General features: G+C 42.5%; 1 protein-coding gene across 3 annotated transcripts in view; it reads right to left on the reverse strand.

The window, feature by feature from the left end:
• Positions 1 to 12,089, reverse strand: part of PHYH (phytanoyl-CoA 2-hydroxylase) — a 31,013-nt gene extending 18,924 nt beyond the window's left edge. The window contains exons 1-3 of one of the 3 annotated variants that reach the window (XM_061582269.1): positions 11,765 to 12,083; positions 2,702 to 2,757; positions 1,329 to 1,439 (exon numbers count right to left, since the gene is read on the reverse strand). In XM_061582269.1, the coding sequence (XP_061438253.1) occupies positions 1,329 to 1,439; positions 2,702 to 2,757; positions 11,765 to 11,875 (278 nt within the window). In that variant the 5' untranslated portion in view covers positions 11,876 to 12,083. Of the gene's footprint in view, positions 1 to 1,328; positions 1,440 to 2,325; positions 2,418 to 2,701; positions 2,758 to 11,764 lie in introns of those variants that run through there. The other 2 variants (XM_061582270.1, XM_061582271.1) reach the window with 2 other exon arrangements.
• Between the last annotated feature and the right edge of the window lie 3,347 nt (positions 12,090 to 15,436).

The following is a 15,436-nucleotide window of genomic DNA, read 5'->3' on the forward strand; positions in this document are numbered from 1 at the left end:
CAGATACATGAGTAGAGTCATTATGAGCAGGAGCAGTAGTCTGCACTGGTGCTCTTATTTCACTGGCCATTTCTCCCAATAAAGCATCTTTAATCTGTTTAAGTATATCTGCAGTCAAGAAGAAGCCAGGTCGAGGAGGGGCAGATCCCTGGTTAGGGGAGTACCCCTGACCTTGCTGGGACAGTCTGACAGACTGCTGATGGGGTATGACATGGAACTGAGTAAACTCCACAAAATCCTCCTCAGAGGAGGAGTGAGGGGAGAATATGTCCCTTAGCATTTCATTATTCCCCAAGTCACCTTGATGTTGAAAAACATCTCCATGTTGTTCCCTGTTCTTATACATGAGGGAGCCTGTTGCATCCTGAGCCCCAGAAGGGTAGCTGGAAGCACTGGTTTGAAGACAATTAAGACATGCCCTCTTGGCTGCCTGCTCAGCCTCTCTCTTAGACTGCAAGTTTAAATGGCGACGTTTTTGCTTAGCTTTGTGGGTGAAAGGCTCAGCAGAACTGTGTGAGCCTACCAGGGAAGGTGCATCAGCAGACATGAAGGCTCTGTAATTATGGCTCAAAAAGCACAACTGAGCAGCCTGTAGCAAGTATAACACATACGTCTGACAAGAGGACGCGGTGGACTAATGGCTCCTTGTGAGGCCACTAAGGTAAAAAAAGTCAGACCTCTGAAGAAAAAAACACCAACCTTCCCTCCCCGAAGTGGTAAAGAAAGCAAGGGGGGGGGGAGGACAGAAGGAAAAAAGGAGAGCAATTTTAAAAAGAGGGTTGTTTTTTTTAAAAGGGCGAAAAGATGGAAGGCAGTCAGCGGGAAATAAACTAAACAGTCCCGGGGAGCCCTAAGCAGCATAGGAGAAAAGAAAGAAGAAAGCAGTGGAAAATACAAAGTAAAATAATTCAAGCCTGAGGAAAGACAGGAGCTGGAAGAAACGTGACCACTTCAAGAGAGGCAGGAAAGTTAACTGAAAAAGTGCATTATGGGAGCTGCCTACTTACTTACTTCCATCTTTCCTGCCTGTGACCACAAAGTGGTGCCAAAACCCAATCTGATGAGTTCCTTCCAGCAACAGGAGAAAGGCTTTTCATTTATATTTATCAATTAAAACTGAATTATGCCTCTTGTATAAAAAGGAAGAATGTGTTTGAAAATCCAGTGGGGATTTCAAAAATGGAATCCAATGCTGCTTTTTGGGTGGGGCTCTTGTAGCTTGGCACATACAAGGCCTTAGACACAGCTTGAGAGAGATCTCTGGATTGCAACCAATGTGTTTTAGACAATCTCATTATATGCACTTAAGACAACTGGCTGTCGTTTACCTGAAACGTTCAATGTCCTCATCAGAGACCAGATTTTTTATGACAAGATACCCATTCTCCTCATAGAAACACCTTTGCTCTGTGCTTAGAAGATTATTATCCAAGGTGTAACTGCAAAGATAAGAATGTTACTTAAATACCTGGTGAAAGAAAGGGAATATGCACAAAAGCACCCACCTAATTATTTTTGCAATGACTGAAAACACTGACACAGTAAGACTTTTATTCAACAGTTTTCTATAAGCCTGCTAGTAATACCATATTGACCTAATGAATCATTTGTGTCTGATTCTATTGCAGCAATTTTCAAATTGTGTTCCAGGAAATCCTGGGGCTCCTTGATTAAGCTATTATTAATGATAAACAAGCTTCTCTGAAATACAGTTTGCCCACCACTACTGATCTTTTCCAGCAATTAAAAACTACAACAGAGCATTGGATAAGTTCACAGAGCAAGGATGAGGTCCAACAGGCAAGTTCTCCCTGAGAACTACCATGCAACCTACAACATGCTCCAGGATCTCATGCAGCACCAAGTTCTATGAAGAACATGCAGGGTTCCTTGACAAAGAAGGGTTCCCTGAAGTTTAAAATCTATGGCAACATTAAGGCATTTATTTTCATGAAAATAACACAAAGCTTAGTTCACTGTTTACTTCTTGAGAATAGTAGCATAAAAGTTTCTATAAATCCAGAAATGCACAAAGCAACCACGCCCTGAAATAGCATACAAAAAAAAAGGTAGACATTATTATTTACACAATAATAAATGTATGTTTGTATTATAATGCCTTATCGTATGCCACCTTTGAGTGTTGTTGAGACAGAAGATCTGGCATATAAATAGAAAGAAAGAAAGAAAGAAAGAAAGAAAGAAAGAAAGAAAGAAAGAAAGAAAGAAAGAAAGAAAGAAAGAAAGAAAGAAAGAAAGAAAGAAAGAAAGAAAGAAAGGTTTACACAAAATAAGCTATTTCAGCTGCAGTCCAAATATACTTACTATGGACTAAGCTCTTTCTCTCAGTAGGAGCCCAGGGTGGCAATTTATACTACATTTAATTTATACTATGTAACTCATCTTTACTTCAGACACGGATGGTGAAAGGAGGTACTGGGAGACAAGAACAAGAATTAGGAGAACAGTGGCAATGGTTACTGCATCCTGCAATCTAACATTTGCTAGCCTGTTCTTTTAGAATTGCAAAATCCATGGGATTCAAGTGAGACAGCAATGTGATGATTAATGCACCCCAAATTATTAGAAGTTCACCAAATTAAAGCTTGGAATTCCAATTTTAAAATATGCTTAGTTTCCTTTAATTGTCTTACAAAACATATTACATCTATTTTTTCATAGAAGAAATTATGTAACCTACCGGTATTGAATTGGGTATTTTACAGTAGCTGTTTGGGTTGACGTAGGAAACGGTGTCTTGAGCACAAGTTAAGGAACTAAAATATTGTTTTAATCAGGTATTATATCTTGAAGGGGAAAGTAAACTCAGAACAGATTTAGAATCACAGGAACTATTCCCATATGACCTTAAATTATTCACCATAATTATTTTAGAATTAGGATACATTTATTAAATTTATATCCCACCCTTCCTCCCAGAAGAAGCCCAGAGTGGCAAACAAAAACGCTAAACACACTCTGAAACATCTTAAGAACAGAAGATCTTAAAACATATTAAAAACATCTGCAATTCCAACACAGAAGCAGGCTAGGATAATTTATTTATTTATTTATTTATTTAAAACATTTGTAGCCCACTCTATCTTCAAAGAACTCAGAGCGGTGAACAAAACAGTCATATACAAATAACATTAACATAATCACAACAGTATTAAAATATGAATAATCAACAATAAAAGGGTATTAGAAGTTAAAAACAACCTATATAACATCCTATATAACGATTAACTGAAAGCTTGACGAAAAAGGAACGTCTTGACCTGGTGACGAAATATTGCAAGAGAGGGAGATAACCATACCTCTGCCGGTAAAGAGTTCCAAAGTTTAGGAGCAATCACAGAAAAGACTTTAGTTCTAGTTCTCACCAAATGAACTTGAAAAATTGAGGGAATCACAAGGAGAGGATCAACAGAAGACCTCAAGGGCCGGGAGGGTTCATAAAAGGACATACGATCAGACAGATAGAGAGGGCCCAGTCCATGTAGGGCCTTAAAAGTTAAGATTAACACCTTGAATTGAGCTCGGAAGCAGATCGGCAACCAGTGTAATTGTTGTAAGAGGGGAGTTGTATGGGCCCATAGGTCAGCTCCCGTTAGCATCCTAGCTGCCGCTCTTTGAACTAATTTAATCTTCCGAGCTATTTTCAAGGGAAGCCCCACATAGAGCGAGTTGCAATAGTCTAACCGGGATGTGACTAAAGTGTGTGTTACTTTCGCCAAATCGGATGTCTCCAGAAACGGACGCAGTTGGCGAACCAGTCTTAACTGGGCAAACGCGCTCTTGGAGACCGCCGCAACCTGGGCCTCTAGATTCAAAGCCGAATCCAGAATCACACCCAAACTGCGAACCTGTGTCTTAAGGGGGAGTACTACCCCATCCAATCTTAGTAAGTTCCCTGTTTCCAAATCGGACGTGCAACTAACGAGGAGCACTTCTGTTTTATCTGGATTTAATTTTAGCCTATTCAGCCTCATCCAGCCCATCACTGATGACAGGCATTGGTTCAGGGGCTGGACAGCTTCCTTAGTATCTGGGGGAAAGAAGAAGTAAAGCGAGTATCATCAGCATATTGATGATATCGAACTCCAAACTTCCGGATGACCTCACCCAGCGGCTTCATATAGATGTTAAACAGCATCGGAGATAACACTGAACCCTGCGGGACCCCGCATGTTAGGGGCCAAGGGTCTGATTGAAAGTCACCGAGTACCACCTTCTGGGTCCTACCCTCTAGAAAGGAGCAGAGCCACTGTAAAACAGTGCCTCGAAGTCCCATCACGGAGAGGCGGTCCAGGAGGATATCATGATCAATGGTGTCGAAGGCCGCTGAGAGAGCAAGGAGAACCAGCAGGGATATATTCCCTTTATCTAGTTCTCTGCGCAGGTCATCAACCAAGGCAACTTAGGCTGTTTCAGTCCCATGTCCAGGCCTAAAACCAGATTGAAATGGATCATAGTAATCTATATCTTCCAGAAAACGCTGGAGTTGAGAAGCGACTACTCACTCAATGATTTTACTTAAGAATGGGAGATTAGAAACTGGGCGGAAGTTGTTTAAACAAAGGGGGTCTAAGGAAGATTTTTTTAATAATGGTCTTACAATAGCCTCTTTAAGGCAACCTGGAAAATGGCCTTGTTGGAGAGAGGCATTAACTACCCCCCAAACCCAGTTAGCTAGTCCCCCTCTAGCTTGCTTTATGATCCAAGAAGGACAAGGATCAAGTGAGCAGGTGGTAGGTCTCATTTCACCGAGGATCTTGTCTATGTCTTCAAAATGAAGAGGCTGAAAAGAATCTAACTGAATAGGACTAACAGAGTCCAGAGGTGCAATTCTCCCAACTACGTCGATGTTGGCGTCCAGGTCGGAACGAATCTGAGTGACTTTGCTCTCAAAAAGAGAAGCGAATTCTTGGCAACGAGTAGGTGAATGGTCATCGGTAGACTCATGATGGTCAGGGTTAAGCAAACCTTTGACCACCCGATAGAGTTCAGGTGGTTGATTATTAGCTGAAGAAATAGAAACCGAGAAAAAAGTTCTTTGGGCAGCACGTCTGGATGCTGCATAGATCTTCGAGAATTCCTTAACACAGAGTCTATCAGATATGCTCCGAGTTTTATGCCAACGACGCTCTAGACCCCTACGAGTGCGCTTCATAATCGTCAGTTCGCTAGAAAACCATGAAGCTGAACTGATTCGGGAACGAATGAGGGGGCGCTCGGGGGCAAAAGAATCTACTGCTCTAGTCATAGCCTTATTCCATAAGTCGACCAGAGCTTCAACTGGATCATTTACTCGGGAGATAGGAAATTCTCCCAGGGCTGAGAGGAAACCGACAGGATCCATTAGTCTCTTAGGACGGATCATTTTAATAGGTCTTTCCTCCCCACGGAAGGTGTGAGTCACAGATAGTCTGAATCTGACCAGAAAGTGATCTGTCCATGATAAGGTCTCTACTTAAACGGCTTGTTGAAAGAAGGTCTTCAGTAGGTGCAAAAAAGATAACAAAAAGATAATAAAAAAGATGTCTAATATTTGAAATGAAATGGACTGCCCTCAAGTCAATCCCGACTTATGGCTACCCGATGAATAGGGTTTCATGGTAAGCAGTTTACCATTGCCTCCCTCTGAGGCTAGTCCTCCCCAGCTGGCTAGGGCCTGCTTAGCTTGCCACAGCTGCATAAGCCAGCCCCTTCCTTGTCTGCAACTGCCAGCTGGGGGGCAACTTGGGACTATGCAGCTTGCCCACGGCTGCACAGGTGGCAGGGCATGTAACCCCTGAGCGACTCACTGTGGGGGTGATCTTTAGCTGGCCCTTGACACCCAGGAGACAGGAGCGGGGATTTGAATTCACAGTCTCTGGACTCCCAGCCAGGCTCTCCTCCCCACTGTGCTATACCAGCTGTTGTCAAATATTTAAGGGAGAGAATTCCAAAGTGCTGATGCTACAAAACGAAAGATCTGCTTCCTATGTTGTATGGAACAGACCTCCTGATGGTATCTGCAGGAGGCCCTCACCTGCAGAGCACAGTAATTGATTGGCTATATAAGGGGTATCTAAACCTTTGCCTATAAACATAGTATGGAACTGCAGTCTACTGTTTCAGTTCAAGTGAAGAAAACAGCCATAACCGAGAGTTTATTAATTATATGTTTATCCTGCCCTTCCAATAAACTCGGATTCTCCCAAACGTAAACTCGGATTCTCCCACACATACAGATACAAACAACTCTCTAAGATTGGTTAGACTGAGAAAGTGGCTGAGCTTGAGCAGGAATTCAAGCCCAAGTTTCCCCAATTCAAGCCTAACACTACCCACTACATCATGCTGCTCTTCTGATAGGAATATCTAAGTTAGGGGTTCCCCAACTGTGGTCTGTGGAGCAGGAGCTTCATTCAGATGGTCTGCAGTATGTCTATGGATTTGTGATTGAAGACAGGAGACGGAACATCCATCACACTGAACATTCATATTGATTTTAATTGTATTTGTATTGCTTCTTGTATTTCAAATATTATATTTTATTATATTATGACCTTAATTGCTAAGACCAGCAGAAAAACCATTAAGTGGTCTGCTAAGACCATCAGCAATTTTCTCAGCCAGCTTGGATGGCTTTAAAAGAAGATTAGACAAATTCATGGAGGACAGGGCTATCAATGGCTACTAGCCATGATGGCTGTGCTCTGCCACCCTAGTCAGAGGCAGCATGCTTCTGAAAACCAGTTGCCGGAAGCCTCAGGAGGGGAGAGGTAAATTAGTGCCATACTATGCTAGTCTTATTAATTTTCTGTGGAGATCACCTGCAAGTTGGTGTTTTTTTAGTGTTGATTCTAATTAGTGCTATTACAGCTATCCAAGGAACATTGAAATCAGTCTTAAGTTCACAATTAAGTTTTAAAATGCAAATACAAAACCCACTATTTAAATTACTTAGACCAGTTCCAAACTTGTTTTTGCATAGACCACTTGAAAATTGGAGATTTAGCCTTGGCATTCATGCAATCACAGTGCTGTTCTTAGGACTTGGAAGGACAAATAAATTTTCCAGTAAACCAATTTACAAAGCCCTCAACAACTTAGGTCCAGGGAATCTTAGGGACTGCCTGAACCCTTATGTCCTACCTCGATCCCTGAGATCATCCACAGGAGCAGCTCTGGTCATCCCCCGAGTTGGCAAGGCTCATTTAACATCAACATGAAATTGAGCCTTCAGTGTCTTCGGCCTAGTTCTCTGTTTTTATTGTATTTTTAATGTTTTTATTGTATGATTTTTTTAACATGTTGTAAACCACTTTGATGTTTTTAGCGAAATAGTGGTATACAAATACTTTTTTAAATAAAAAAAAGCTTGGAGAGCTGGAAACTCAGCTGAATAGGTCATTATCTTGTGCAGAGGTGGGATGAGCAGACCGATTAAATAGCAGCAGGCAAGAGAACCAACTACTTAAGTTCTCCCACTGACTAACTGGTTTGGAAACCTGCTTTCAAATTATCTCCCCAATGTATTAAAAAAAAATCTAGGATATAAAATGTCATCTTATAAAATAAGTCTAACCTTGGGTACATAATCTTGTACACATATGAACAATTACAGAACTGCAGAGAGCTGCTAACTTTGTATTCAAGCAGTGAAAATTTTCAGGAAACCTTTGAAAATGCCCAAGCTAATCTCTAGTCCCTTATCTTAAAACACATTATCTTTATTTTTTATGTTTCTGAAAATCAATAAAAATATATTTTTAAAGCATTATTAATATGAGAGAACAGGCAAGACAGGAACCAAACAAAGCATAAGAACATAATAAGAGCCTGCTGGATTAGGCCAACAGACCATCTAGTCCAGCATCCTGTTCTCAAGTGGCCAACTAGGTGCCTGTGGGAAACCAACAGACAGGACCTGAGCACAAGAGCACTCTCCCCTCCTGCGGTTTCCAGCAACTGGCATTGAGGCATACTGCCTCCAATTGTGGAGGCAGAGCACGGCCATTGTGGCTAGTAGCCTCTGATAGCCTGATCCTCCAGGAATTTGTCTAATACTCTTTTAAAGCTCTTCAGATTCGTGGCCATCGCTGCCTCCTCTGTGAGTGCATTCTACAGGGTAACTACGTGCTGCATGAAGAAGCACTTTGTTTTATCTGTCCTAAATCGTCCAGCACTCAGCTTTATTGCATGACCACGAGTTCTAGTGTTGAAACCAAGAAAAACTTCTCTACCCACTTTCTCCATGCCATGCATAATTTTATAAACTTATTTCATGTCACTCTTGCTCGCCTTTTCTCAAAACTAAAAAGCCTCAAATGCTGCAACCATTCCTCATAGGGGAGTCGCTCTATTCCCTTGGTCATCTTGGTTGCCCTTTTCCAACTCTACAATATCCTTTTTGAGGTGAGGCAACCAGAACTGTACAAAACATTCCAAATGTGGTTACACCATAGGTTTGTATAAAGGCATTATGACATCAGCTGTTTTATTTTCAATTCCTTTCCTAACGATCCCAGCATGGAATTTGCCCTTTTCACAGCTGTCACACACAGGGTCAACATTTTCATCAAGCTATTCACTACAACTCCAAGGTCTCATCCCTGGTCAGTCACTGCCAGTTCAGACCCCATGAGTGTAAATGTGAAGTTAAGGTTTTCTGCCCCATCATGCTTTAGATTTGCTCTAATTAAATTGCATTTGCTATTTTACTGCCCATTCACTCCGTTTGGGTAGATCATTTTGGAGCTCTTCACAAACTTGGCCACCTCACTGTTCACCCCTAACTCTAAATCATTTATGAACAATATTGATCCTTTGGGGACTTCACTTTCTACAGCCCTCTACTGGGAGAACTGTCCCTACTCTCTGCTTCCTGCTATTTACCCAAATCCTGATCCACAAGAGGACCTCTCCTCTTATTTCATGACTGCTAAGCTTACTCAGGAGTCTCTGGTGATGTACCTTGTTGAAAGCTTTTCAAAAGTCCAAGTATGCCATCTATATGCGTGCTGACACACTAAAAAAAAAGCAATAAGCGTTAGGTCATCATACGTCCCTTATGTAACAGCACCAGGTATAAAGGTCAAAAGCAAGGTTACAAATATCAAAAAGGGGGGGGAACAATCACATCAGCATTTCTAAGATACAACAGAGATAAATCTTTCTTCTGTCCAAATGTTTCCTGATAAAACAACTAATAACCATGCAGAGTCAAATATTTGATAGATACCAGTCCTATTCATCAGGATGTAGGGATGGCAAAGATAATTGTAGTTATTTTTCTATTCCGGCAGAATTCTTGCTGCTGTGCATAAATCTTGAAGACACTCACAGCAACTTGACAGCAATTAAACAGCTTCAGCTTCACAAGGGCTAACAGTTGTACAACCCCCAATCAAACATACACAATCTTGAGAAGGGGCAAGATAATTTCATACTTAAAAGGCTGGTTTACATTATATACAATAAAATAAAGGTCTGGCTCAAAGTAAAGAGACTTCATTGGCGATCACTCGTGGCCAAGTAAGATTGTCTTCCAAGATAAAGTCTTTAACAGTGCACACAGCCATTAAACTGGTCCATCAAAGTTATACAGGAGTTACACAGTTCTCTAATCAGTATAAGGACAGAACATGAGAAGTGATGGAGCCAGATAAACCACTTCCTGGGAAATGAATCTAAATCCCAACTCAGTCGTGATCCATGCCTCAGTGAAGTTGTCTAAAAGGTTTCTCTTTCTCTCCCCACCCCACTGCACCCGCACACAAGATTTCTGGACTTTTAACAAGTGTTAAAACAAAGTAATTCAACAGGCAAAACTCTTCCCATTACCTATTTGAATACAATGGAAAGTTGGATTTAAAAATTCTGCTGTTTCACAGTTGTCAAAAATGCACAAGGACTCTTCCAGAGAAAGTGACTAGACAACTGTACTTTCAGCCTAAGTTTCAAAGGCTGCATCTCTATGCACTTTCCTGGAAGTTTGCCCTATTCAGCTCAGTATGACTTACTTGCTAGTTAATGTCTGTAAGATCAGACTAACTCTATTAAACACTTTTTAAAAGGAACAACAGTAAACTCTGCCGTTACTAGACTAAACAATATAAAAGTCTGCACAACATATTAGACATTATATATACTATGTCCGGTTAGAGATTTGAACAGTGGGCCTACCACACCATCACCAAGTTGTTCAGGATGAGCAAGGATGATGGTGCACAGAAGTGAACGATTCCTCCTCCCTGACATCTGTGATTCCTTTTTGCATATAGGTCAGCTAGACGAGTCATACAGGACAATGAGGTGCAATAAATACTCCTGTATCTGAAATGGGCATGTAGAAGAGGAACCTCTCAGCCTTGCAACAGATGAAAAAAATGCACTTGCCCCATTATTTAAAAAACAGTTGCCCTCTCCTCCACTGGACCTGCTCAGAGTACCATCTTCAACATTGGCTAGGAAAGGGACGCTTTGCCAGCTTTTTGTTTTGTTTTGCACATGCATTAAAACAGCAGCCTGGCACATGGACATTAAGACATTATTTTATGACATAGTGATGAAATTAAAACACTGGAAAATGTAGCTGGGAAAAGGAGCAATTTCTTATTCTTTTTTTAATCCCACTATTTCCGGCGTTTACAGGACCTGGATAAATAAGTAAGGTCCTCTACCAGCCTCTGACATTTCTCCTCACTGCTGATGCCTGATAGTACAAAAGCCACCTAATAAGGAAAGTTGCCAACTCAGCAAAACTATCTCCTGAGCCTTTAACAGCAGGTTCATCTGCAGACCTAAACTAATCTCCACGGCGTTTTTTTTAAACACTGATGAAAGTTAAAGAGGAAAGCACAAAAGCAGGACTACAGCTGAACGTCGAAAGGACTACAGTGATGACAACAGAGGATTTATGCAACTTTACGGTTGACAATGAGGTCACTGAACTTGCCAAGGATTATCAATACCTAGGCACAATCATTAACCAAAATGGAGACAATAGTCAAGAAATCAGAAGAAGGCTACTGGGGAGGACAGCTGTGAGAGAACTAGAAAAGGTTCTCAAATGAAAAGATGTATCACTGAACACTAAAGTCAGGATCATTCAGACCATGGTATTTCCAATCTCTATGTATGGATGTCAAAGTTGGACAGTGAAAAAGGCGGATAAGAGAAAAATCAAAGCATTTGAAATGTGGTGTGGGAGAAGAGCTTTGCGGATACCATGGACTGCGAAAAAGACAAATAAGTGGGTGTTAGAACAAATTGAACCAGAACTATCACTAGAAGCTAAAATGATGAAACTGAGGTTATCATACTTTGGACACATAATAAGACATGATTCACTAGAAAAGATAATAACGCTTGGAAAAACAGAAGGAAATGGAAAAAGAGGAAGGCCAAACAAGAGATGGATTGATTGCATAGAGGAAACCACAGACCTGAACTTGCAGGATCTGAACATGGTGGTTCATGACAAGATGCTCTTGGAGGTCACTGATTCATAGGGTCGCCATAAGTCATAGTCGACTTGGAGGCACATAACAACAACACTTCCTGTTTTCTTCCTCGCAGATCACAGCTTTTCAATAGACCGGGGCAGGCCCTTTCTTTCTGAACAATTTGTAATCCTTGTCACAAAACAAGGAAAGGAGGGAGAAACGCAGCAGCTAGAGGCCCTTCACTGGCCAGAACGCCAAGAATAGCACAGGCAAGCTTTTCCTATAATCTCCCGCTACGCGTCCCCTGACTAGAAAAAGGATACGAGCGCGGCGGCAGCGGCCAGACCTGCCGGCCGAAAGGGAATGAGGTGCCGCAGCAGAACTCCCAGCCGAAGAGGCGCGCTCGCTGTCGCTCCCTTCGCAGGCTCCTCCATGGCAGCCGGGCAGCCGAGCAAGAAAGCAAGTCGAGGAGGCGACAGCGGCACTAACCAGTCACGGCTTGCTTCGCTTATTGGTTCCTTCTGTGTATGTCTGCTCCGCCACTAAAGGGCGGGGAAATAGGTAGTCCCGCTTGTCGTAGCAACCTTCTGCCCTTGTGAGGCAGTGTCGAATTTCAGAAGAAGGCTCGGCTGTTTAAAAAAGGGGTCGTTTGTTTTGTGAGATCTAGAAGGGGGAAAAGGGGATAGTCCAAGAAGAAGATCGCACTGAGCAGAGCGGAACAGGAAAAACACATGACAATCCCTTCCTTTCAAATCAAGGGACACTGGAAAATGCCCAGTCTGTTGCAAGCTGTGGGTAACACTTCGTAGAGGACAAAACTCTGCAAGATACACGTCAGTGTTATTAAAGATAAGTAACGCTTAAAACAATCACATCTAAAAGATAATCCCTCTATATGTTGACATTAGTATAACAAGTAGAAATCATAGCAAATTCGGTAACCTTAATTCACAAGAAGGATTAAACAGCCACAAGAGTGGCTGTATACTATAGCCAGCGTGGATTTTTGACATTCCGCAATGTTAAATTGAAAATACCCCACATGCCATTCTGATGCTTCCCATAAGCTAATTTCAAAACAAAACCTTACAAAACTTATAGTACTGAACTCAGAAATGCTGGCTTAACAACCCTATCAATTTTCATGGCCATACACAAAACAGAGAGAATTGAGAGTCCAAAAAGAGAGGAAAAAACCTCAGAGCCCTTTTGGACTTTTTTCTCTGAGAGTTCTCATAATCTATTGAAATTCATTAAAAATCAGCCATGTTCACAGAGTACCTGTAATCCTAATACTGGCCTTGCCCCATACTCTGACCTTCATCTTCTGCAGTTTAAAAGTTAAAAAAATGTCTGGTTGATTTTTAATTAATTTAAGAAATTTTGGCTGGAAGCCTATAAGGCTGGGCATGCTCAGTCAGAACCAACTGTCAGTGTTCTAAAGGCCTCACAGCTGCTTGGCTTGGCTAATCGGGGCCACACCCACATCAGACTTAGATTTCACTTGAGACAGTCATGGCTTCCCTCAGAGAATCCTGGGAAGTGTAATTTGTGAAGGGTGCCGAGAGGAGACTCCTATTCCACTGACAGAGCTCCAGTGGCCAGACTGGTTAAACAGTCAGCCGCTCTGATTGAAGGTCTGTGAAGGGAACAAGGCGTCTCCTAGCAACACTCAGCACCCTTCATTAACTACACTTCCCATGATTCTCTGAGAGAAGCCATGACTGTCCAAAGTGAAATAAAGGCCTGGTGTGGATGTGGCCAGGTTCAGCTTTGGTTTAAATTTGGGTAGGAGGCTACATGTGCTGCTGTAGAATAAAAAGGTGGGGGGAACGCTGAAAAGCAATGATACTGTTCACAATTTTTTCCTTTAAGGTGTTAGAGACTGTGACCTGGGAGACCAGGGTTTGAATCCCCACATAGCCATGAAGCTCACTGGGTCACCTTGGGCCAGTTGTTGCTTCTCAGCCTCATGAAAACTCTGTACATAGGGTTGCCATAAGTTGGAATTGACTTGAAGGCAGTACATTTACAGGCAACACCTGCAATCAGCCCAAATAATAGAAAGAAGACGTGCTGTGCTGATCTTGTTTTAGCAGGGAGGAAGCAACATTATTAAGGCAGTTTATATAGTTCAGATGGTCACTTTAAATATGTCTGATTTACTTTGCAATTTTAGTGAAGTTTTCTATAGGAAATCATTTTTTTTTGTTTCTATGAATATGTGAAGTAGAGCAAAATTTGCGCTAAAAAAAACTCCAAACATAATTGTGGAATAATGGCACTGACATTTGCATAATAGTCTCCAGTGGACCTCAGGAGTATCTCAATTTGCACTATATAAAATAGTGGGAGGTGAAATATATTCTAGCAAAATTCTAGGTGTGCTCTATGTTTTTAATTGACCATGCCCACCTTGCCTTAAATGAAGTGGTTTAAACATAGCAGGCTGAAAATATGCATCCTCTTTTTTCCCCACAGCTAAGAGTCATTGCTGAAGTAGCAACATATTGTAATCAGTCTGATTTTACATCAAACTGCAGTTTCAGATTCAACTGTTAATGCACCCAAAATAGAAATAGAATATAACCTCCAAATTGAAACACAAAAGGCTATCTTCACCATCATATGACATTGACCAATAAAAAGGCTTTGAAATTAATAAAAATAAATTTGACCCAGATTTCTGGATGAATGAGGGAAATAAAATTTTCTAGTTTAGATTTTCTGTAGAAACATTAGTAACACAAGAAAGAAGGGAAGTAAGAAGAACACCAACGAACATACAAAAATATAATTTTCCATTTTTGGAGATGGCAGGTGTTGCCACCACTCACCATATGCTCAGAGGCACATGTTACCAAATTCTTGCAAGCTACACAGCAAGTGGATTGGACTGTGAAAGACCAACCCATATTGTGTTTGCATTCTGACCAATTTGTAGGGAAGTCCAATATCTCAGAGAGGAGTTCAGGTCTCCTGCTCCCCTGGTGCATTCACTATAGCTGCCCAATTTCCCTTTTAAAAGTTTGATAGAAATATCTGTGGGCTATAGGTACGTTCTTAAACCGCAAGGTTTTTTGCCTATTAGTGAATATTGTTGTTCATTTCATAGAATATTCCAGATGAGAATATTCCAGGGAGACCCACTGCCTGCAAGGGGAAGAGGACCATCACTGCCCAGGGAGGGAGAGCCATCTGCCTGCTTTGCTGCTGCTGCGCTGCTGCTTGGATAACATCTTTGCTCTCTTCTTCTTGGGCTTCTGCTCTGCACGTGGGCACCTTGCAGGACCAGGCCCCAGGTACTCAGCCAGCTGTGGCTGATACTGTTCCACCTGTCCCTTCTTTGGAGGGGATATATAAGCCGGCTGGCTGAGGGGGCTTGGGAGACCCACTGCCTGCAAGGGGAAGAAGACCATCACCGCCCAGGGAGGGAGAGCCGCCTGCCTGCCTGCCTGCCTGCCTGCCTGCCTGCCTGCCTGCCTGCCTGCCTGCCTGCCTGCCTGCCTGCCTGCCTGCCTGCCTGCCTGCCTGCCTGCCTGCCTGCCTGCCTGCCTGCCTGCCTGCCTGCCTGCCTGCCTGCCTGCCTGCCTGCCTGCCTGCCTGCCTGCCTGCCTGCCTGCGCTGCTGCTGCTGCTGCTGCTGCTGCTTAGCTAACGTCTCTCCCCAGGAAGACAGGGGCAATTTTTTTTAAAAAAAATTAATTTTAGGGGTGGGGGGCCTGCCTGATTGGCAGATGGGGAGGAGGTCATGTGCAGGTCGGAAGGGAATATTGTGGGAGTGGTGGGGAGCCGCGGCCATATGAGGCTTGGCGGCAGATCCTGGAAGGGCGCGGGTGGCAGGCCACGCCAAGTTAGGGGAACAAGGGATAGATGTATTATACCCATCCCTTGTTCCGGGCCTGCCCAAAACCAGAAGATAACTGGGGGATGTAAGACTCCATCCAACCTTCGACTGCTGTTATGTAACGCCAGGTCTGTTGTTCAGAAAACATC

This window comes from Rhineura floridana, chromosome 8 (assembly GCF_030035675.1).
Source record: "Rhineura floridana isolate rRhiFlo1 chromosome 8, rRhiFlo1.hap2, whole genome shotgun sequence".
Lineage (NCBI taxonomy): Eukaryota > Metazoa > Chordata > Lepidosauria > Squamata > Rhineuridae > Rhineura > Rhineura floridana.